At 40.4% G+C, this 24,420-nt stretch overlaps 2 protein-coding genes across 28 annotated transcripts; one reads left to right on the top strand and one right to left on the bottom strand.

Moving 5' to 3' along the window:
- Positions 1-44: 44 nt before the first annotated feature.
- Positions 45-5,212, bottom strand: GLaz (Glial Lazarillo). Of its 2 annotated transcripts, XM_017146290.3 has the most exons (5): positions 5,065-5,212; positions 3,664-3,862; positions 641-795; positions 510-582; positions 45-436 (listed from the first exon to the last, which is right to left on the bottom strand). In XM_017146290.3, exons 2-5 carry the CDS (start codon positions 3,784-3,786, stop codon positions 164-166), a joined length of 624 nt encoding a protein of 207 aa, XP_017001779.1. In that variant the 5' UTR covers positions 3,787-3,862; positions 5,065-5,212; the 3' UTR covers positions 45-163. The 2 variants fall into 2 exon arrangements, with proteins under 2 accessions (XP_017001779.1, XP_070068001.1); XM_070211900.1 differs by lacking the exon at positions 5,065-5,212 and having other exon boundaries at positions 3,664-4,401.
- Positions 5,121-23,993, top strand: LOC108060579 (uncharacterized). 26 transcript variants are annotated; one of them, XR_011417710.1, is made up of 16 exons: positions 13,705-14,245; positions 15,916-16,038; positions 16,849-16,950; positions 17,010-17,189; positions 17,687-17,896; positions 18,449-18,660; positions 18,929-19,346; positions 19,557-19,583; positions 19,793-19,999; positions 20,099-20,531; positions 21,483-21,642; positions 21,710-21,817; positions 22,438-22,593; positions 22,770-22,782; positions 23,151-23,397; positions 23,640-23,993. XR_011417710.1 is itself a non-coding variant. In XM_070211888.1 (15 exons), the coding sequence occupies exons 2-15, from the start codon at positions 13,823-13,825 to the stop codon at positions 23,686-23,688; spliced, it is 2,808 nt and encodes a 935-aa protein (XP_070067989.1). In that variant the 5' UTR covers positions 5,121-5,136; positions 13,773-13,822; the 3' UTR covers positions 23,689-23,993. The 26 variants fall into 26 exon arrangements, 22 of the variants coding, with proteins under 22 accessions (XP_070067989.1, XP_070067988.1, XP_070067995.1 ...); XM_070211888.1 differs by lacking the exons at positions 22,770-22,782; positions 23,151-23,397 and adding an exon at positions 5,121-5,136 and having other exon boundaries at positions 13,773-14,245; XM_070211887.1 differs by lacking the exons at positions 22,770-22,782; positions 23,151-23,397 and adding an exon at positions 7,944-8,308 and having other exon boundaries at positions 13,773-14,245.
- Positions 23,994-24,420: the final 427 nt, after the last annotated feature.

The raw sequence follows: 24,420 nt of genomic DNA, 5'->3' as shown, positions 1-24,420 counted from the left end.
ACTCTTATTTGTTTCTGTATTTGCGTTTTTTTCACCTCACTCCGCCGATTCACACACTCCTCGATATCACAGCAGCCTAAATGATTAGGCATCAAATGGAATTTGTTCCTTAACCGAATGAACTTAAATATATAGATGGGGGATGGGCCGGGCACGGAGCTCTTTACAGCGCCTCTGGGCATTGTTTGTTCTTGCTGATGATCAGCCTTTCGGGATCCAAAGAGAGCCGCTTTAGCACGTCGTAAACCTTGGAACGGACGTCCACCTCAAAGTCCCGATCACGTCCAAGGATCCAGATCTGGTCGGAATGACCGAGGGATCCAATGCTGCCGCAGGACCACAGAATGGCAAAGTTATCGTAGTCCGTGTAGAGCACCTGATACTTCCCGGAACCTGGCAGAAGTCGGGCGATGACCTCCGGAAAACGAGTGGTGAACTAAGGATATAATAAAAAGTGAAGGGAGGGAACTATTAAATATATTCTTTAATATTCGAAAAAAAAGCCTTACCTTAAAATCCATGATGGATGATCGACTGTTTTCCGGCGTAGCATAACCGATGTTGACGTTTGGATTTCCAGTTCTAAACGGGGGAAAAATGTTGAGAAATACAAGAAGGTTTAAAGGTTGAGGTGACCTACATGCGATTGATGTTTTTGATAGCCACCGCCAGCTTGAAGTTGGAAAATTTGGATAATTCCGCCTTGTTGTACGGCTCAAACTGGAAGGTAGTGCATCCAGAAGCTATTTCGGGAAGGTAAAACGAGCGCTCCACCTCGAACCAATGGCCAAGGACCTAAGTAATAATTAAATTAAATTAAATTACATTTTTTTCATATAATTTATACCGTAAGTTTAAAAATATATCACTATGGAGAAAGTAAAAAAGTGAAAATTTTGTATTTTGGAGCTGTTGGCCGGTGGATCCATGTATGGATCCAATCTTTGTTCTAGAATCCTGTAGTAATGGCACATGGCTCATGGCACATGGACGTGGCACATGGAACATCGAACATGCCACATGGATCATGGCACATGGAACATGGAACATGGCACATGGCACATGGAACATGGATCATGGCACATGGAACATGGCACATGGCACATGGAACATGGAACATGGCACATGGCACATGGAACATGGCACATGGAACATGGCACATGGAACATGGAACATGGCACATGGCACATGGAACATGGCACATGGAACATGGCACATGGAACATGGAACATGGAACATGGAACATGGAACATGGAACATGGAACATGGAACATGGAACATGGAACATGGAACATGGAACATGGAACATGGAACATGGCACATGGAACATGGCACATGGCACATGGAACATGGAACATGGCACAGGGCACATGGCACATGGCACATGGAACATGGATCATGGCACATGGAACATGGCACATGGCACATGGCACATGGAACATGGAACATGGAACACGGCACATGGAACATGGAACATGGCACATGGAACATGGAACATGGAACATGGAACATGGAACATGGAACATGGAACATGGAACATGGAACATGGAACATGGAACATGGAACATGGAACATGGCACATGGCACATGGCACATGGAACATGGCACATGGAACATGGAACATGGAACATGGAACATGGAACATGGAACATGGAACATGGAACATGGAACATGGAACATGGAACATGGAACATGGCACATGGAACATGGAACATGGAACATGGCACATGGAACATGGAACATGGAACATGGCACATGGAACATGGCACATGGAACACGCTGCAATAGAATCTGCTTTTGAAATTAAAATTTACTGGAGCGGACCGAATGAAAATATTTTATAAAATATATTTATTTAATCGAATGTACAAGGAGTTTTCGTCACAAAATTGATATAAGATATATTTTGTAAAATAAGCATTTATATCTTTGTTCGCCTAATCATTGTAAACATATGGGATACATATGTTTACCCCAGTGGCGGATCCAGGATTTTTTTGTGGGGGGTGATATCAGAACAATTTTTTTGTTGCATACTTTTTGAATAACAAAATTTCTTTCATTTTTCACGCGAGTGGCGGGTGATATATCACCCATATCACCCCCCGTGGATCCGCGCATGGTTTACCCAGTATTCTATTCCAGTCTACAAAAATCATTGCTTCGTTGTTGTTTAACCGGTCTTATCAGAACTTATATAAATCATTCTTAGGGCTTATGTGTTGGAGAATCGACTTTGGGCCATTTACCTGAAACCCAAAACCTTTCTTGGACTTGGCACGCTTTGTCACCCAGCGTTTCTCTCGGTCAAGAAATACCTAACTGGGTTACTAATCCAGCCCCCTACCATCCGTGCATACCACTTAACCCAAACAATGCGTAAAACGTAAACATTTTGGGAACTGGTTTTTGGCTTTGGCTGTTAACCATTGAGAAGAGTCGCACTTTTGGCAGCAGCCCATCTTGCAGTTCAAAGTCGGAGGGCGCCGCATTGTATTTAACTGCTGCTGACGATGATCCGAGGTCTTTGCCCCGGGTCAAAAGAGGGCGTTGGGGGCGGGGACGATGTCAAATGGTTTAATCCACGCCTGTCAACAGCTCAATTGGATGATGTGCCAGTTGGGGAAGTGGAAGGGGCAGAGGAGGTCGCCAGAGCCGCATAATGTGAATCACAATGCCTCTTTCTCACTCGGGCAATTATGGTGCATTATTATTTATGCAAATCAAGGCTCAATCAATTAAAGTGAGCTGCTAAAGTGGTTGAGCCAATTTTCTAGTCTATGATCTCAGCAGTGCTCACTAAGCAACAGTGGAGGTGTAAAATATTCCACTTATGGTTTCGGGGAAATAATAAAATATGTTTTATATAGTCTTAAAAAATTTCCTAGATTTCACTTCGAAGTGCTGTGACATAGAAGAGAAATTTGTTATTTTGTTTTCCAAAAAATGTCGATTTAAATGAAAGTGATGTTAACTTAATGTTCGAGTTAGGGATGTTCGACTGTAATACACTTTGTTGTCCTTGGCATGCCCATGTCTGAGCATTGGTACTGGTTGATTTACTTCTTTATAAAATAAGTGGCTTGTTTACCATCGGACAGGCCATAAAGCTTTTGTGCCTCTCGTCTCCTTCTGTAAAACTGGTTTGCATTTTACACGGCGGATCGGATTTGGTGGCCTTAAATTGGTTCAAGTTCATCTTATGCACAATCCACGAAATGAAGAAAGGTCTTCGTCTTCGGCTGCCGCCTTGTGCTAATTAATCGAAGATTTGACACGTTTAAGATGATGGCAAATAAACGATGACTTGCGGATGTCACAGTTGTAAGGCGGTGAAATTCCAGGGGATTTTAACTAGTCTTAATAAGTAATTCCAGAACTCGAAATGAAAGTTGCTAAGTTCTTTTGACAGTCTAATCTAGTATTACAAAGTAATTCCTTTAATAAATAACTCAGCTGGGCTGTGATATGTGTTCTTAATAAGAACTTCTTATAAAAACCTGAACTGTAGACTAAAACATGGATCTTAAATCTAAAACAGAAACAATTTTTTAAAATCAAAAATATTACCAGTGAGTATTATTAGCTTTTACAGATCTCAAGATCGTATGAACACCTTAAAATAATCTTTTTACCAACTTCCGGTTCAATGGGGTTACTTACCCGACTCATGTTGAACTTTGGCATCGATGGGTAATTCGGGCAACGTCCAAATCCGTAGGCACTTGCCCCAGCGAATGTCAGTGATAAAACCGCGGACAAGAGCCAGACACTCCGGACCGCCATAACTGTGTGTTTGCTTTAGTTTTTAGTTCACTTAGAATATTTGGCACTTGGGGCGGCACAACAGCACCCAACTAAACTGTGTGGAATTCGAAATCAGGTAATTTTCATTGAGCGCGACCGCATTCACTTGGCTGTGCACAAAGCGACTTCCGATCCGGCGGGTTCACTTGGCCAACGAACTGTGGATCAACTTTTATACATTTACATTTCCTCAAAGTAACCGCGATATTCCATTGGTATTCCGGATGGGAAGTGTGCGATAATGAAAACGTGCTGTCTACCGGCTTCGTTGGATTCACCTGGACGACTTGGCCTGGTCAGTCGAGTCCCAAGAAGAAGTGAAAACCACTAACTGGGTTGGCGGCGCTGTTTATTTATTTTTCTCATATTTATTTCGCTTTTGGCTCGTGCCCGGCCAGCGGGTTACGTAAAAGAAAAGCCAACGTCAAAATGCAGCCCGAAAACTGGTTGCTCCACCGATTTTCGCACACATGAAGCGATATTGCGCATTGCAAAAAGGCGGGGTAAAAGCGAAAATGCCTAATCGAGGAAATACTGGATGCATCAATTGTGTCATGGAGTTAGTCGGGTGCATTGCTCGATTTATCTGCGAAAGTGGGCATATATGCATGTACAAGGTACATTTCTTTAGGTTCGTTCGAGCGTATCAAGTTCAAGACAAATAGGAAGACTTACGGTATTACCGCATAACCATGGAAATAACCAATAAATATTTGACCAATCAATAGAGATGTGAAAGGTACTACGACTTTTACTTGGGTACGGTACTTGCTAAATAGCGAATGAAGATGTTCATTATATTAACTAGGTTATCAGTTTCACTTGTTTACATACGAAAAAGATGTATTTTTAACGAAGGGTTAAAAAGAGAAATTGGTTCAAGAAAACTGTTAAATATATTTTTAAAAATTATTTCTATATTTTTTACATTTTATAGAATTTATTAACAGATGATTTTAGTCAGGGTACAATAAAAGTACCTCTTAAGGGTACAATATAACTGACACCTAGTACCTGGACCTGCACCCAGGTACAGACAAATACACACTTCCCACCACTGCCAATAGAAAGAGTGTTAATTTCACAAAAAACGACAACAACAAGTGGCACAAAATAAGCCAAGGCAATTGCAAAATACTCTTGTTGTCCAGCTGATTTCACTTTGTGCACATACAAGTGCGCGTTTCGTTTCGCGTTTTAATGCCGTGCAAAATGCACTTGCTGTAATGCAGTTTTAACTGAATTATCTTTGTTTACATCGTTTGTAGCAGTGTTCTTTGCCTGCGCGGGTTTTATATCGCCAAGTCGAATCTCGAATAGCGAAACGCGGTACGTTTACATTGGATCGACCGCTCGCGGCCACCGTTAAAAAGACAGTGTGGCCAAACGAAAATTTTGCTTTTCCCTAAAAAATTCAGTGAAAACTCTTAGCCAAAACTCTTTCTACTTTGTGAGACTCTTCCATTTTCTTACGCTCTTACGCTCGCTCTGCTCTCTCTAGTGTTTTGATTGCACTTTACGTTTTGATTGCACTTCACGTTGTTTCGATACGTTTTGATTGCACTTCACGTTAAAAAGAAACGGTCATTTCAAATGGTCACACTGCTCGGTCTCCGCTCTGCTAATCGATATTGAATTATCTTTATTTAGGTTGTAGTCTTGGCTACAGAAATGTAAGGTAAATTATAACGTTTCCACTATGAAACTGTGAAATAGCTGGCTCGCGGCCACCGTTAAAAAGAAAATGATTGGCTATTTGAATTTCAGTTGGCTCAGCCACATGGTGGTCACACTGCTCGGTGGCTTATTCGCCTATCGATATGAAATTATCTTTATTTATTTAAAAGGAAAGAAGTCGGATTGCTTAACTGCAGCTCTTAAAAATTTAAAAAAAAAAATGTACAAGCTATTCAATTTTATACAATGCTTTTCAGATTTTTCGGCATGAAATGTGCCTTGTTAAATCGGAAAAGAATTCATATACAGCAGGTTGTAGTCTTGGCTACAGAAATGTAAGGTAAATTGTAAATTTAATGTATAAGAGCCCGTTTTCACTATGAACGCGTTGAGTTTGCAACCATTTTTGGTGATTTTTGATTTTATTAATGCGGTTATTCCCAAGGGCAGATTAAGAAAATTCACCGCCCTACTTAGTTTTCAATTTAGACTAGACTGCAGCCAAATTTTCTCCTTTATTGTTGTATTGACGCTGCCTATGTTGCCTACTCTGTAAATCCGCCCTTTTTTCTCAGCCTATACGACTTTACGCCTATACCTCGAATTCTAAGGAGCAAGAGGATGTGTTTTTGTGGATCATCCATATCTTAACGTAAATTACTTTAATTACTTTTTGGAAAATTACTTTTTGCAAAAACAGACAGATGGACAGGTGCATTTTGACTGGGCTATTTATTTTTATCATTTAGATATTCTGGTACTACATGGTTTTTTGACGTCATTTACTTCCACAGAACATTTTAAATCGTGTCATAACTCATATGAAATATATTGACTCGAAGATCAATCCTGTTATCATATTTTTGCAATGTACCCCATTGGTTCAAAGGATATTTGTATTCAATTTTTATTTTCAATTTTTATAACAAAAATTGGAGAATGAAACTTATTTTCAATTTATATATAACAAATTGGAGAAAAAGACTTATATACAATTTTTTTTTAAATAAAGAATAATAATTATTTCATAATTTTTATTTAAAAAATCGTAAGATTTACGATCCCTTTTAATTACGAACAACGAAAATGCATATGTATGTATACTAAAGGAACATATTTAGCATACAAGATGGGTAAGGGCTGGTATTAAAAAAAATGTCAACAAAAGATTTCATATGAAACAAAAGTTTTTGACGTTATTGTCATATGAATTTTTTTGTTTTGGACTACTTTTTGTTAGGTTGTTATAATTTATGTTATAATTTATTCTAAACTAATACAATAAATTTCGATATTTTTCGTATTTCAAAAATAGCTTTTTCCTTCCCGCCAAAACCCGTTTTATGCGAATAGCTGGCAACTCTGCTCCCGAGCTTTCGCGCCTCTCTTCGAAAATGTTTTGTAGCATTCTCTTTTCGAAGCCAAAAAATCGCTCATACGCAAAGTGTTATTGTGTGGGCCTCTGAAGCATTCTCTGCATTCTCTCTTTAAAACTCAACGAGTGAGGTTGGTTTTTGTTTCGTTCGCGGATGGAAAAGTAAAATAGCGGCGGCAACATTTCTTATTGTTCTAGTGCCCATCAAAAAGCAGAAACCAAAGAAAAAAACAAAGGAACGAAGCGAAAGCAAAGTCGTTAAGTGTGTGCGCGTGTGTGTGGATGTGCTTGGGAAATTTGGCAACAAATCGCAGAAATATTTGTTGTGCCAACAGCTAAATATTTAAAAAGCATTGCAGAAATACAATTTAACATATAAACTGCGCGTGTGTGTATGTGTGTGTGCTTGATCTACAGAAAACAATTTATTGAAATGCCGAATTTTAATCGAGATTAAACGGTACCAGAAAGAGCGTTCTTCATTGATGCTGTAAACAGCTGATTGTTTGGCTCTCTCCGATTCGATTCGATTCTCTTCTGCGGCTCTAATTGTTGTTGTGGCTGGGGAAAATTTAAATGTTGGCCAAGTTTGACTAGAAAACTACTAAATATAATGCGTGGCCCAGTAACGTGTCAGTGAAAACTAGAAAATCTAAATTCTGATGGCACAGTGTAGAACGCACTGAGGTCCACCAAAAATCTACATAATTTGAATGTTATGATTTCTTATCGAAGACCCGGGGCATTGAAAAAACAGAGAAACAATAATAAAAACCTTTTAAAACCAAGCGGAAGCAACCCACGACATTGAACTTAGTTTTTGAATTCAGACAAACTTGAACAACTCGATTGTATTTTTTGTAACTTAAGTGGCTTTATTTTATTTTGACTTGAATAAACCGGATTTGCGTTAAGTAATATTTAAATTCATAAAAATAAGAAATATCAAGTAAATAGGAGTTACAGTTTAGTCAATTTTTTTATAGCTAGCTCTACACCCAAACATAATATTTATTTTAAAGAAAACAATTTGTTTGTGATGTCTCGCGTTCAACAAAAGATTCATTGTATCTCCCCTTTTTAGTTAATTTTACGGAAGTTTGTAAAATTCTTCACACGTCTACTCGCATTGCCTCGCCTTCCTCTTTTTCTCCTTTATCGCCATCTTCGCGTCGAATAAAGTGACAAAAACATCAGAAGAGAAGAACAATAACAAACGAAAGAATTTCATCATCATCGCAATAAAACCACGACTATCTTCTGTCTCGCTGAAGCGAAACGCAAAAAAGAAGCCAGATAAATAATTTAAAAATATTAAGAAATTCAATACGAAACGGCATTATTTTTAAAACAAGAATAATCGGCAGTGTTTTGTTGATTTTTTGGCATTAACTCGAAATTTGTAGGAATATTAATTGTTAACGTGGCCTTAAAAACTCGGTCAACCGTGTGAGTAGAGAATATAAAAATTCAGCGAAAATACAATTTGTTTACTATGTGTGCCAAGCCTTTCCGCCCGTCACCACCCCCGTCCTCCTCCACCCCATCCTTCTCCTTTATTGATTTGCATTTGCACAGAGAAATTGTGGGCCCTAAATTCTGGCTCTGGAATTTATTGAAACTTTTATTTTGGCCACCTAACTCACGTGCCCACCATACAAACACACACATGAATACCCAAAAATATCCCAAGGTTTATAAGCTTCTTGTCACTAATCAATCACGGGGCATTTTCTTTTTTACATTTTCCCTAACACCTGAAAACAAAGTACATTTCGGCCGAAAAGTTGCAAAAACAGGGCTACCAAAATACCACGGGCAAATTGCGGTTACGGTTGTGAATTCCCACTAAATAATGCAATATATTTTTATTTCCACGAACCACAAAAATTACTACACCTCATCCTGCGGATTAAACAACAATAATTATATCTACGAATTGCGTTGTATGAAACGGTAAGTGAAACAACCACATCCCTTGAAAACCGACACATATTACACCCCACATCTTTAACTGAGCTTAGGGTTTTGCCCAATTTTGGGCTTGGTTTTTGTTTTGGGTGTGTTCCTAATGGGTCTATGAAGACGTTTCGGCGATCCTCTGCACGATATAGGGAAAAATAGCGTGCTTTCCATCTCCAACCCTCGTTTCTAGTTTCGTGTCTCCTCTCTCCACCCTTGGAAGCCACCCCGAAATGTGAAAACTGTGTCACAGGCTGTTGACGCTGCGAAAGCCAGGAAAACTAGGCAAAGGAGAATACACCGGAATAAATTTCGAATTTAAAAGTTCAAGCTAAAATTTAATTTTTACTCGAATTCAGCTTCTGTAAAAGTTTTTTAAAAACGTAAAACTTATAAGGGTTCTTAAGGGTTGGAAAGAAAATGTTGTTCTCTTGTTCGGAATAATTTATAATTTTTCCAGAGTAAATTGAAAACAAAAGTAAAAAAAGCTTAAGACATTTTTTGACTGCCTTTTCCAACCCCTCCATTGCCGCCACTCTCTTTTTCTACTCTTCCCTCTCTTTTATATCCTCTCTCTCAGCGCATCCTTTGCCGGTCAAAGCTTTTCCTCTAAAAAAAAAGCTTCCATGAAAAAGGGAAAATATGATTTGTGTAAACAAACAATGTGCTCTGAACGGTGAATACTATTTACGATTCTTCTGAGATTTGTTTCGCACACAGGACGTTGACAAATCAATGCGGGGGCTCTAAATTATTTAAGGTTGCCCTGGCAACCCTGGCCCTTAAAAGAGTCCTCATGCGTGGTCACAACATTTGGCCCCGGGGTTCGAATACCTTTCAGCTAAACGTTGGTTAACAGAGGCCGAGCAATTTGACCGCCGAGTCTATTTGCTGGCCAATCAGTGAGATAAGGAATGGAAACCGGGTGAAAAATCAATAAGCAAGGAGCAGGAACTTTCCTTGGACGGGATGCGTAACGGTTTCTAGACTGGCTAGACCTCGTTTTCAAAGAGCGAAAATCGATGGGTTCTCGGTACCAGTTTCAATCGATAAACGAGTTTTGGAACAGGGCAAAGTCGAAAAGTTCCCAACTGTCCGACACGTTGTCTGTCTCAGAGAATTGTGTAAAATTGCTCAACTGACTTTTCCCCCCAGTTGCTTTCATTTGAACTTTGGCCCGCACAAAACTAAAACACGCAACTGCCCCTTTCCCTTTTGACCTCTGACGTGGTCTCAGTTGCGTGCTGTCGAAATTCGGATCAACCTGCGTATGCTTAATGACATTAGCTGCAAATCTAGCATACGCCCAGTCTGCGCTCGTTCGTTATTTCCTTTCGCATTTCCAAAAATAGCTCAACCTTGACACTTGGAAATGGCAAACAAGACGAAGTTCAGTCGTTGATATCGTGGCTATAGGGTAATAGATTAATCGGGCTAAATTAAATTGCAATTTCATTTGAGACTCTCCATGCATGAATGACTGATTAGAGCTCTCTGGCCGGCAACAGTGCACTTAAATAAATGGGTGTACTCTTTTTTAATGACCGGTATCGGTAAAATCTATCTGAGAGTTAGAAAATTGTATGTTTTATCTGGCAATCACAGCAAAGGTACATAATTAAAATTTATTTTTTATTTCAAATGATTCATACAAAAATTAAATTATTTTTGGGTTTTTCAAAGTTTTAATCTTAACTTTTTCGAAAATATCCAAGCTATTATAATCACCATTTGAAGTTTATAATTTTAAATTATGTTTTTATTTGTGTGTGTTCCACAAATCTGAACCAGCGCCTTATCAATTTGAATAAAACACATAGCGAAGAATACTCACTGAAATGACATCATGGTTCAGGGTATTTCGAACTGATGGCGGTGTCGTCATTTGACATATTTTATTGACCCATTAAGGGTGCAAGATAGAGCCTGTTGCTGTCTTTTTTATTTAGTTTTTATGGCCAGGTGCCAAGATCCATATCGAGTCATAATACTCATTCATTAATAACCATTAAACGCGATAAATGCAAAGACTGTGATAAGATAAGGTGGCTCAAGTGTGAGTTCCCTGTCTCGCCCACTTTTCAGACTTATTCATAATTTTTTTTGGCGACCTTCAAGCCTGTGGCTTGCATTTTTTTGCGATCGTCGGCTTACGATCGGATTGAATCGGCTTGGCTTGGATCGGATTACCCAATCTCTATTTTTAGCTCTGGCGTGGTAACGGAAATCATTTTCAATATTTATTCGCATTTGAATGTGATTAGCAATGCGCACTTGGTGTGCATCTCAAAATGTTTGCACACGGAATACCTTTCTAGAGAGTACTTAGACCTAAAAAAAAAGTAGTCGTAAAGAATGCCCGAGAGGTGACGCCATTTCTCAAGAGGCGGGGGCATTCAACCCGCAACCTCTGACCCCTTTGGAGGTGGCAATTAAAACGGAAGTACTGGCAACCTGTTGCCGTTGCCCAAGCTCATTAAATTCGAGCTTGGGAAGCGGGCCGGCCGCAGCCAGTTGGCCAATAGTTTGCATGAGCCGCACAGTTTGGCATTAATTAGCCGGGCCCAGCGGCTCTTCTGGGAATACGAACTATTACCACATATATTTTGCAGAACTTTCAGGTACACGGCGGAAAATAATGTATAACTCTTACAGTTTAGTTTAAATATAATCGCGAAATAAGGGGGTTTTTTAGGGTTTGATTTCATTGAACATTGAGCTCAATCAGAAATTTATATCATGCTAAGTTAGTGAATTAAATTTATTTCATGTTAATTAATAGAGTTTGTATGCTTTTGGCGTACGATGATGATTTGACAGCTTGAATATTTAATATGCGAGTTCGTCAATTAGTTTTTCCCTAATTCAATTTAAAAGCAGTGATCAACCAATTAATGAAAATTATTTTTCTGATTTCATTCTGGTTATTTTTCTAATTTAACGCCTAAAAATGATTGATAATTAAATTACCGATTACATTCTGAGCATAATTTATATTAAATAGCTGTTAGCTATATTGAATAACGTATCTTAAATTAAATATGTATATTAAAATTTAGTTGATCTTGGCGGAAAAGTGTTTTTTTAATTGTTTAAAATGAAGATAATAATTTTTCAACATTAATGGTCTTCCGTACCATCTGCTATGGTAATTAGATGGAAATTACAATTTTTTCATGTGTCTTTGTGGTGCTTTTCTTGAAGATGTGGACATTTTTCCCACACACCCGTTAGATGGCAGATCTCTGTCAATCAGGGGCGATGGGAACATGTGTACTAGGGCTGCTGCCCCCCGAATAGAGGCGTGGCAGACGACATTTTCCCCAACGATTCGTGCCGCTTGCCAATGGTTAAAAATACCCGCGAGTACTTGTTGCTCTCGTAATCGCCCTCTCACTCGCACCTCCCCCCATTTTCGCGCCCCTCCGCGTCGCCCTTTGTGCCCACATAATGGAGAGGGGTCAATAGACGACGGGCCAGTGGCTGAGAATGCTCGAAAAGTGTTTTGTACTTGCTGGGATTGGAGAGTGGAAAAGCAGAAAAGGCAAGTGGAAAATCAGTGGCGCAGAAAGCCGAAGAATGTAGCGGCCACAGAGAAAGAAAATTTGTGTTCCAAAGATTGTGATTGCTAACTAGGAACTTACATGTGCCATGCTGAAACTCACTCTAAAATCATAAAATGGTAAAAATTATCAGTATTAAAGTAAATATGTTAAAAACTGATCCTCTCTAAGCTCAAAAATAATATAATAATTTTTTACAGTGCCCTAATATAGCGTGCGTGCAGATAGAAAAAAAAATAAAAGAAAAGAAAAAATACCACAGCTCCAATTGATATTAAACAGATAATCGCCAGCATAATAGCGCTTTTGTTATTGTTTTTCTATCGCCGAAAACGCTTTGCGCATTTTCGTATTTTCGCGAAAATTCAGCAATGAATGGGACGAGGGCACGAACCGCACAATGTTTTAGGCATTAACTGCAACAAGTGCCAAGGGGAATGAAAGGAAAACATTTTCTATTTTCCCCACAGTCGTTTTGTTGAATGCCAATTCTCTCGAATGGTTTCTAATAAATCTGTGTAATACAACCAGCCAAAGCGGAAAGAAACAAACAACGAGAGGTCTAAAAATAAAAGCAGAACAAACACATTATAAACAATGAGATGAAGTCGTAAAAAAAGTGTGGCTCCTCCTTACGTCATTTCTTTTCTTTCTCCGTCGCGACCCCAAAAACTATGACGTCAATGCCAATAGGGGCCAATAGATGACAGAAGAATGGAATAGTTGGAGTCACGCAGAATACGGAGAACAAGTGTTCCACATCACATCTCTGACACGAGCTACAGGCGCCGGCGCAGTGTCTTCCGTTTGAATACGTACTGTCGGATACACAGATTCTTTGGCATCTGAGAATTGCTCTCGCCTCGGAGAGCGCAGATCCCATAAGATACCATCCGATTCAAACCGATTCCGAATGCGAGCAGTTCATTTCAGTTGAGTTCTGTTTCAGTTCGGTTCGGTTTAGTTCCGTTTTCTAAGATTTCGATTTCGATTTTTATTTCAATTATTTATTTATACCAACTAAAATTTATATAAACTAATATAAACAAGTTAATCTTCAAATAACAACCGAATCTATATATTCTAAACTTCCTCTGGACTGTGTGTGCTTTTGTGAGTGGCCGGATTTTTTCAACTTTCATATTTTCCCAAAAGAAAATTGTACAAGTTCTTAAAATAGAATGCGATGAGGATGGGTAGCAAGAGGGGGATTTAGATCTTTAATGGCTGCCCCGATACACAAATTCCTCTCATCTCAAACCATCTCGGAGATGCTCTCGCCAGCTGAGAAACACCCACTAAAAGACTCTATTCCCGCAGAACGACAACGATGATGACGACGATCTGTGGGATTAACTCGCCCTGGAACTGAACGATGGATCTAGCAGATCAAATCGATGACTATATCTGTTCGTTCGAGGGACTTGGTGACTTAACAATGGACTCCCTGGCCATCTTCATTTTCCTGTGGGCCGTTCTGGCCCTCTTCTCGGTGTGGCTGATCAAACTGCTGTACCACAAGTATCTCAACAAGGACAAGTCGGCCAGTGCGGCCAACAGCCGCCAGACGAGTGTGGCCCCCACATCCGGATCAACGTCATCCGTCGCCGGCAAGACGGAGAAGCGTCTCTCGGAGCCGCGAGATCTGCTGGCCACCAAGAGCAAGGTGGAGGATTTATCCAAGCCCCTGACCGGCGGATCCGGCGGTCGAGGGCGCTCCTCAGCCTCGCCCTTGAACACTGGTGCTGGTGCAGCTGCCGGAGGTCCACGTCGCCGGGTGGTTCGTCAGAGTTCCACTGGGCCAGAGAACCGCAAGAAGCGTTATGTGCCACCGCCATCGAATGTCGTGGGTCCAGAAACGGTGAGTCTTTAGATATAAGTGTCAGAATATAGATCAGTTGGAACGCAAGGATTATTGAACAATTTTAAAATTATATGATGCTTTATAATCGTTTAGAGATTAATTTTAATAGGACTCCTAAATTTATATCAAAATACAGCTTTGAGGTCAATAAACTATTTCTTTCTAATACTCAATTTTAATGATAGCTACACAGAGAAAAAAGACCAAAAATAGTTATCAATCGGGTATTTTTTCATATCAATTTTAGTCCATTCTGTGTTCATATCAGAGAGCTGCTAGATTGTGAACGGATTAATGATTTCTTGTAACGACGAAATAAAATAGGGGGAGAGTGCACTTCAATGTATTATATGTTTAATGAGAAATATTTATTCCATATGGAACTTTTTCCTTTCCGTTGGCCTGACAACGTGTAGGTTCCATCTGATTTTAGTTCTAAAACGCTTTCGAAATCTATTACTTGTTGTCCTTTTGTGCAAATATAACAAGAGAGAACGCTATAGTCGGGTTGGTGTCCCGACTATCTAATACCCGTCACTCAGCTAAAGGGAGTGCGAACGCTGTGTCGGGTTGGTGTCCCGACTAATAATAGTAACTCAGCTAAAGGGAGTGCGAGGGAGATAGATATATGTTGACAATTTATAAAGCGTATAACTTTTTACTGAATGGTCCGATTTGAAAAATGTCTTCTACATTTCGATAGGTATAAATATACACAACAAAATTGCATTTATACTTCTCGGAAATCTTTAAAGATGTGGGCGCAGGACCCATTTTAAAATCGTTAGTGGGCGATTGTGGGCGTTAGAGGGGGCGTGGCGCTCGGCTAAAATAAACTTGCGCTGCGTAGGAAGCCAAAGAATATGTGTGGAAAATCTCAACCTTCTAGCTTTTGTAGTTTCTGAGATCTCAGCGTTCATACAGACGGACAGACGGACAGACGGACATGGCTAGATCGACTCGGCTAGTGACCCTGATCAAGAATATATATACTTTATGGGGTCGGAAACGCTTCCTTCTAGCTGTTACATACTTTTGCACGAATCTAGTATACCCTTTTACTCTACGAGTAACGGGTATAAAAATATGTTGTACAAAATATAAAGCAATAACACGAACTGCACGGTCATACCGATGGGCGCAAAGGACGATCAACCAATCGATTGCACAAAATATTCGATCACAAACGGGTAAAATCTTCAAGGCGAACGTTCACACACGATCAGATCATACACTTGAACGATCACAAACGATCATTCATGGGACGATCGCATTCGCTCACCGCTCATTTCGTTTCGCTCACCCGAAGCGATTAATCAAAACGGATACGAGTAAATGATCGGGTGTAAACGAAAATGATTGACTCGTTGCAGCTCTCTGGTTCATATCTAAATTTTACTTCCCAACATATGATTTTGTACCATATTGATATGAAATCCTACCATTTTGCTATGGAAAAATTGTTATGAAACAATATCAACTCCATATTATTCCGTTTTTTTTTATATGTACATGAATTCATATATTCTTCTTCATCTGTTATTTAAGAACTTCTGAAAGTGTAAGTATTTACGTTTCCATTAAATTAAATTCCATTAAAACTATTCCAACTGATCTGTAAAAATAGCCTGTAATTTGAATTCTTTCTAAAAATCATAATCTTCCAGAGCTCCGTCACCTGGACCAGCCAGGTGTTCCGCTGGCTCTACAGCGACCTAGTCATCGTCAACGAGCTGCTCATGTCCTGGGTGATTGCCATCAACGACACGCTGCGCAAGTCCGTGGAGGAGGTGAGTCTGGGACCATCCAGAGGATGGTTAAATGACATCAGACAGCTCGCAGCTTTGACATCATTCGTGGCCCGGTCTCTGATGTCATGGCTGAGCCCGACTTGGTCTTTATTGGCCGGGCATTAACCTTTGTTCTTGGCCCGCCACGACATTCAACTTGAAATCGATGTTCAGCTCTTCGTTCCCCTTCTCCAGCGAACTGGGAACTCGCTCAGCCGTAACTGATGTTGAAACGCGTTTTGTTTTCAGTTTTCTACACCCTGTAGTCGTTGGATCGAAGAGTTTATAGGGTTTGCTAGTAGATTTGTGAGAGGTCAACTTTAAAATAAGTTAATGCGAAATCCGGGATTGACGAAAGCTAATATTTCTTTTATTTTGCTAATTAAGGTATAAATCTAATATATATTTGACGTATTTTAAATCGATTTAAATAATTTAAAAAATTTTAATAGTACCTATTAGTTGATAGTTTGAGTCAAAATGATAGATATAATTCCGTAGATGTTCTTTACTAGTCATATCCATTTTTAGAAAATATAGTACAAGGAATTTACGCTAAGGGGTATCTAAAAACCGTAATCCCTCATTTAAGCCACGCTTGTTTTCCTCTGATTTACTTTTTTTTATCGCCTTTTACGTGATCGGAGCCAGTCGTAGGCCAAGGTCGGAATTCAGTTGTTAGTCATTATCCCGTCTCTGAGTTGTGGCCCCAAAAAACGCACGCTGCTGAATTACGTAATTCGCGAATAAAAAATCCAGAGATTGAAATAATAATAAATTGAAAATAAATAAATTCTCTTTCAATTGCAGCATGGAGTGGCCGTTGAAGTGGTTCGAGTGCTCCCCGACAGTCCTGCCCCCGGATTGAATAATATATTTTGTAATTGCGATGAGAACAATCCCGCTGATATGGTGAGAAGTCGATGGGCTGTCAGTTGGAGCTTTAATCACTTGAAAACCCCATTTTACAGCTCATCACCTTTGACTGCGATGCCATGCCGGTGCTGCAGGTGAAGACTTTCCGTCAGAAGGCCGGCAAGGTGGAGACCTCCCACTATAAGGTCACCGTGTCAAGGTTCCGCGCCCGCATGGCCATTCCCATGAACTACAACACCCTCAAGGGTGAAATGCGCGTCGAGGGCTATCCGGATGTGAGTAACTAAACAGCTAAAAATTATAGCACATTTACTGATTTACGGGAAGCATTTTAAGAACAAGATTATAATAACGTTTTTCATTTAAATCTTTTAACAATTCCTTCTTTTAAAAGTCATTTTCTAAAAAATCTTTATTTATTGTAAAACTTATGATACGATCTTTACAAATTTTCAATATTTTTCAAACATTTATTTATTTTCTAATAATTGTAAAATATTTAGTACAAAGTGTTAAGAATAATTAAAATATTACCCTCCAGGGCTTCGCTAAAATTTAAAAGTACAGGCATTTAAAAAAATGTATATGAATGGTAAATTCTTATATTTCAATTTGCACATTCACCTAAAAATGTTGTGTTCTCTTAAATATAATTTAATGTGTTTTTTAATAAAATGGTATTTTAGGGGGATTTTTAAAAATATTTTCCGAAATACTTCCCAGTGGTACCATTTTTATCCGATAATAACCATCATTTCTTCTATTTCTAAAGGTTCGCATCGCGATGAACAGCGTGGGTGCCATCAAGGCGATGGACCAGGACGAACAGCAGCTGCAGACGGTGATCAGCGACATCCTGACGACGGCTCTGCGCGACACCGTCTACCCGGTGGACTTCTCCATCTACTCCACCTGTCCGCGGGCCGAAGTGGAGCCCCTGGACCTGCCCGTAATCTATCCCGTTCACTATGACTCGCTGGCGGTGAGCGTCGGGAGCAGTGAGAAGATGCCAGCTCCTGTATCCGTGGCTGTGTTTTGTTTTGTTACTTGTTCTCCGTATTCCTGTGTCCTCGAACACTCGTCATCGCACACGGAACTCGATTAGAGACTCTCTGTACAGTTACCCAAAAACAAACAACAGAAAGACACTTCTCATTGCTCTCGCCCACCTCTGTGTTTATGGAATTCGCCTTTTCTCTATCTCTCAGCTCAGAATTCTACACCACATTTCCCGTGTTTTCGTTGAGAATTCGTATTGTTTCCTGCCTGTTTGATCCTCGAAAGTAAAAAGAACTCTCTTTTGCGCTCTCTCTTTTCAGGGCAACCAATACTTTCAATATTATTACAATTTCTAGTGTCTGTCACGCATTAGTTCCTGATTAAAGGCGAATTTCATAAGCCCCAAACAACCCGACTTTTGTTCACTCTCAGATCGACCTTTAAACCCTTCCCCTGATCTTTCTGATCTTTTTCTATTCTGTGTCTCTCTCGCTGCACTCACTCATTGCATGTTGTCCTCCTTCATCCCACACAGCACAACATGGAGCACCACCTGGGCGGCGTGGGTCTGAGGGACTCACAGCACATGGTTTCCGGCCGCCGGCTGCTGGTGAAGATCGTCAAGGGCGAGGGAATAAGGGAGGCCCAGAATCCCTATGTGGTCATCGAGATGGACGAGCCGGCCCAGAAGAACCAGACGGGCACTCAGCGCGGCAGCAAACCCTTCTGGGATGAGCACTTCCTCTTGTAAGTGAAACATAATATTTATAATAGGTGATCTGTCTAATTTAAAAATTTAACAAGATAGTGGTTCACAACAAAATGATTCAATAACCCAAAGATTATTAATTTTAATTATTTTATTCCAAAGTCTAATTTAATTGTGGTGTCAGTTATGATGATTCCATTTTGTTAGTAATATTTGTGATTTCTTTATTATACTACTTTGTATTATTTTATTATTTTACTTTATTTAATAATAGCTAATGATGTTATCTTCTTTTTCTTCCTGCAGTGAACTCTCCCCCCAATCAGCCGAGATCCTGTTCGAGGTGTATGACCACCCGGTGATTGCCTCCGATCCGCCCAAGTTCCTGGGTCTCGGCCTGGTTGGCATCGATGAGCTGGCCGTGGGACCTGCTTCCACCCAGCTGCTGCAGCTTCAGCCACGCCCCTATGAGACGCAGCCCGTTGCGGGGGCCATCACCGTGGACTTTGTGTTCATCGAGGGCGCCGAAATCCCGGCGGGCACCCGTCCGCAGCGTCTGAAGGAGGCGCTGCGCCTCAGCACGCCGGCCATCAACGAGCACATCCGGAATGGAGCGGACCTGGCGGATGCAGCCGTGCGGGCTCTGCAGGATGGAGCGCTCTCGGGCAGCGGAAGTGGTGGGCAGCCCAGCAAGAGCACGCTGATCATCCACAGCGTACAGCGAGTAAGTGTTTTAATAGGAAGATTCCGTCACGGTTGTTGGGGGAAATATATTTTGATATATATTTTATCAAGAAAAACAAAAGTGGCATTTAATATTTTTAGAGGTCTCATACATTTCGTATCCTCTTTTCCCCGTTTTATTGTTTTTTAATTTCCTTTATTTCTATCTTTACCTTTATTTCATTTCATTCCCGTCTCTGATCCCGCCCAGAACTCGAACGGCCCGAATGCATTTAAGGTAAACCCCCCGACATGGTCATAATTTCTTCAGTCGTTCTTTTGAGTTACTTGAGTTACTGCGTCTCTAATCCCGCCCTCATGATGGTCTAGAAGTCATGTAGGCTAACTAGTTTCTAAGCCAAGCTAATATCCAAATGTTTCTCGTTCCGTTTTGCTCTGCCTAACCCCCAAAATGCGCTTCCCTAACCAAATCCTCGAACCGATCAGGTCGAGGTGAACAAAGAGGGCCAGATCGAGGTGACCGAAACGCCGTCCGAATTGGATCAGGCCGTGGCCCAGGCCTTCGAGCGGGCAGCCAACGAGGCCAAGGATGAGCTCGAGCTGGAGCAGGCCAAGGAGGAGAAGGCCAGTCAGCTGGGCGAGACGCTCAACGATTCAGGTAACGGCACCGTCAACGAGGAGAGCACCGCGGAGGTAAGTGGCCAGAGTTCAAGGAGTTCACAGGCATGGCATGCAGTTTGAGTTGGGACTTAGGATTAGATCCGTTATTAATATATCTCGAATCACTTGCAGTTTGGCCAACCCAATGCAGCATCATCGCCGAATGGCAGTGGTTATCACAACAACTACAGCCTCAATGGCAACGGCAACTCGAATGGAGCCGGTTCGGGTGGATATAACACCCTGCCCCGGAATGGAGGAGGGGCCCAGCAGTTGGCACAGCAGCACTCCGGATTGATCGAGGGCCATGATGTGGTCGACGATCGCGGGCGCAGCAAAAAACGTAATTTCTTTGGCACCCTGAAGATGCGGCTCAGCCGCTCCAAGACACGCACCCTCTCGGCCGATCAGCCCAATAATAACAGTCATAAGTCACTATCAGCCACCAACTCGAATACAGCAACAGCCACCGGATTCCCTCGAACAGCCACCGGAACCCTCAATGGTGATTCTTCCCGTTCATTATCTGTCGATCGTGCCACTCTGTCCAAAAGCAATTCACTTGGTAATTACCACCCAATCACGGTCCTCCGCCAGTGTCCACGTTTTAACTATTTGAGCCCGGCTTAACGCACATATTTTGGACTACTCCCGCATTCTGCTAATAACTCTGCGACGGGACACTCATCACATTTAATATCTCATTCGAGATCTTGGCATTTTACCCGTTTATCGCAACTATTAATTGCTACCTGCACCTTTTCCTTACTCGTTTTTTTAATACTTATTTTTATTGTTTAATTTGGGATATTGAGATTAATAGGCTTTATAAGAAATCAACATTTATTTTGATAATTGCTTTCATTTTATTTTTATACCACATCTTTTTTACCTTAAGATTTTTAGTGGCTTTAGTGGGAATTTATTTGGCTATCAAAATGTATTAAAATTATTTTTAACCAGACATCATATCTCACGAATAACTTTATTACTAAGTGTAAATTGCTTTTCTCCGTAGACATTTAAGTGTTGTAATTACTGTCGTATTCAAAGCTTGATCTTTACTATATGGTAATTCTATCTGTATCTGTATCTACATCTATTGTCTGTTTTATCTTCTCTCCCCTAACACTACTCCCATCAAATGCTAACTGAACTGTGATCCACAACACGAATCTGTATGTATTCCATGGTTCCTTCACACGCACACCAAACACTTGTTCCAACAACAAAAACACAAACTCGGTTGAATATTTTGAAATATTTTGTAAATATTTCATTCTTTTTTTTTGGATTTTGGTATTTGAATTTTGGGTCTGCTCTCACCATCGACCTGTTTATAACTCATTGATTCGACTTAATTTTAATTATTTCTCATACTCTTTTCCTATTCTTTTCTTTTGTTTATTTTCATATGTGCAAAATATGATTTGATGGGTCTTAACGGGTGCTTGGTTTGTGTGCCACTCTCAACTTGCCAAATAAAAAACACACACTTAAAATCAATAAAACGCAGGACCCCGCATGGGCATTGGTCACTCCATCACCGACCACTCACGCCGCTCCTCAATTTCAGAATCCTCGGCCATCTCAGGCTTCTCCTCGGCCAGTAATAAAACCTATGTGCACGAGGCCTCCACCCTGGTGCTGGAGACCGTCGAGAATGGTATAAAGCGGTGAGTTTTAAGTACATTTGTAAATACTTCAACTATTAAAGGATCGGATTCTTTTGATTCCCCTTAGCCACTTTATTGTGCCTTTGGCCATCGCCCAGAGACCGCGCTGGCGTCGCAAGGGCACCAAGCTGCACATCTACAACGATCACACCTTCATCGCCAAGCATTTGAGCGGGTAAGTTTTATTATTAATAGATTATAATAGGGCATTCCTAAATGTTCTAGTAATGTAACGTAAATATCGGTATAAGCAATTGGTTGGCCACATATATGTAATGTATCTTATTAAAAGATCAACTTACATAAATGGATTTTGCAATTAATTAATGAATCACGTAATAGTGTGTGGACAGTTCCAATAAGTTTAAAGCAGCGCTCGGCACACACATACGATGACATTTTGATTTATATATGTGTAAGTAATTTGCACTGGGCAGTTCATCGATGTGTATGTGCAGACTGCTGTTCTACAGTGTCCGAGAGAGGCAGCGGATGAGCAGAGCAATTCCCTATGCTCACTTAATAAGACGCTGCCGACCGCTGGTTTAAAGATTAAATATAATTTAGAGCCAAAATCTTTTCAGTAATGTTATTTGTGTGAACTATAAAATAGAATTAGTGTCCTAAGTAAAGTTACTAAAAATGTTCAGTTAAATTGTTAAAATATTAAAAAAAATTAATTTTTTGAATGATGCTTTGAAAGGAAATATCATTTATTAAATAATTCTTTTTTTTTAATATTTTGCCAAAATGTTATTACCTAAATAAATGGTATATTTTTCCATTGCATTCCAGAAGCGGCCTGCAGTGCTCCATTTGCATGAAGTCCATCCCGCGGAGGCCCGGAAAGCAGGGCTACGAGTGCCGCGACTGCCAGCTGATCTGTCACAAGCAGTGTCACATACGGGCACCCCAGGCCTGTCCCAATCCCACGGTGCTCTCCATGGAACTGTAAGTGCCCCTTGATCCCGGCCAGCTTTAGATACCCCCGAGTTCCCGATTCTGATTTTTTTATAGGGAGCTAGCTGCCTACCCAATACTAATTTATTGATTTCGTTTTATTTTTCTCTTTCCACACACACACAACACAACACACAAAAACGCACGCACACCCAACCCGAAAACAGAACGTCATTTCCGGTACTCACAGAGAGAGATCTGAACCTAGTTAACTAAATCCTTATTTTGTGTCCTACCCAACTATCTGAATATTTATTCTTTTGTAAAAGCCTTGAGTCCGCCAAATGCAGTTTGATATTTACCAAGAGCAATTTTTGATTTACTCATTCCTCTGAATTGGCGTCAGAAGTGGAAATTTTGGCTTTGCTTTCCGGCTTTCGCTAGCATCCGAGATCGTTCATGCACCTTCACCTCGCTTGGCCACGCTGTTTCATTTTGTGTATATTCTTTCTGGGCACTAATCTGAGCTCTTTTTCTCATGGCACCCCTCACAAAATAAAAACCACAAAAAAAAAAAAAACCACCGACCACCCACCACATGGACACAGGATGGCCAGTGAGGAGTAGAAAAGTCCCAGCGACATCACAGCACCTTTAGCCAGTAAAATACCATTCTTAAATGCTCCCCAAGCGATGTGCGAGGTCATTCTGACGCCAGATATTTCAAGAGAACATACACAATCCTCCTTCGATTTGAAAAATAAAAATAAACTCCAGGGTTCTAGATTCGTTCAGCTGCAGTTTTGAGAGGTTCGAGCGTTTTCCAGTTGACCCTTGGGCAACTGGGAAATCGGGGTAAGCTGTCGACGCATTCGCATGAAGTTCCTTGTTCTGCTCCACTGTGTTGTGTACTAAATTAACACTCTTGTTCGGTTTTCGATCGCACTCCGATCGATACTAATGCAATTCCTCTCGAAGGCTCTGTTTATTCGTTAAGATTCGGCCTAATACGATTTGAAGCTTATTTTGATATTGTTGTTTTTTGTTTTGTGGGTGCGAAGAACCAAACTAATGATCTCACATTCTTATTTTCACAGAACCAAACTTAATTCGGCTGCGGCAGACCGCAGCATACGGAAGCTGTGAAAGGGGAAGCCCCCCGGAGAGTCCCATCGGATCCATCCAGCCCTTCAACGAGAAACCTTAATCGAAATATAATACCCTAGTTACATAGATAGGACGGAGGAGCTGTGCAAACTATCTTCTTCTGCTATGGCAATGATCGACATATTACGTTATTTATTTATACACCCACTCGAACACAACACACATATGTGCAATAAGTTCTTTGGATTCGTTTTAACCCATTTCTCCGTGTCAACGTTCTCGAGCCCTTTGATATTTTGTATTTTCTACAAACACGAATAATAATTGTACAAAATAAATGAGAACTGGTGTTTTCTTCAGTCAATATATCGAGTCTAAAGTGAGATAATATAATTTACATTCTTTACAAATAATATTATTAAAACAATTTTTTTTGGTTTTAAAAGTATTGAAAATTGTTTTACTGCTTTTAAACATTTTCTTTATAAAACGTTCCATTTTTTAATATGTCGCCTACGGTATTTTTGTTGTTTAGACTCGATATCGGTATTCTGTGTAATTTTGGCAACCAAGCGAGGATCAGAAACAGAAGGAATAGAAAGACTACGGCTGATACCCCAATATAAAAAAATAATCTATGTCTAGAGATCTCTTTGGTGGTTGAAACCAATCTGGTGGAAATTATCTGTGGCGTTGCACCGGTAAAACTGTCCCTGTACTTGACTGCTACTGCCACATTGTGTGCCTTCATGGGCTTAATAAACTTGAACT

The sequence above is a fragment of the Drosophila takahashii genome, chromosome 2R, assembly GCF_030179915.1.
Source record: "Drosophila takahashii strain IR98-3 E-12201 chromosome 2R, DtakHiC1v2, whole genome shotgun sequence".
Taxonomy (NCBI): Eukaryota; Metazoa; Arthropoda; class Insecta; order Diptera; family Drosophilidae; genus Drosophila; species Drosophila takahashii.
This window is presented reverse-complemented; position numbering and strand designations above follow the sequence as displayed.

Coding starts and splice junctions, on each gene's coding strand:
- LOC108060579 (XM_070211878.1), top strand. CDS start 13,760: ATGGATCTAGCAGATCAAATCGATGACTATATCTGTTCGTTCGAGGGA. Junction 16,951..17,009: donor AGAACAATCCCGCTGATATG/GTGAGAAGTCGA, acceptor CCCATTTTACAG/CTCATCACCTTTGACTGCGA. Junction 18,661..18,928: donor TGGGATGAGCACTTCCTCTT/GTAAGTGAAACA, acceptor TTCTTCCTGCAG/TGAACTCTCCCCCCAATCAG.
- GLaz (XM_017146290.3), bottom strand. CDS start 3,786: ATGGCGGTCCGGAGTGTCTGGCTCTTGTCCGCGGTTTTATCACTGACA. Junction 583..640: donor ATCAAAAACATCAATCGCAT/GTAGGTCACCTC, acceptor TCCCCCGTTTAG/AACTGGAAATCCAAACGTCA. Junction 437..509: donor CATCCATCATGGATTTTAAG/GTAAGGCTTTTT, acceptor TTATATCCTTAG/TTCACCACTCGTTTTCCGGA.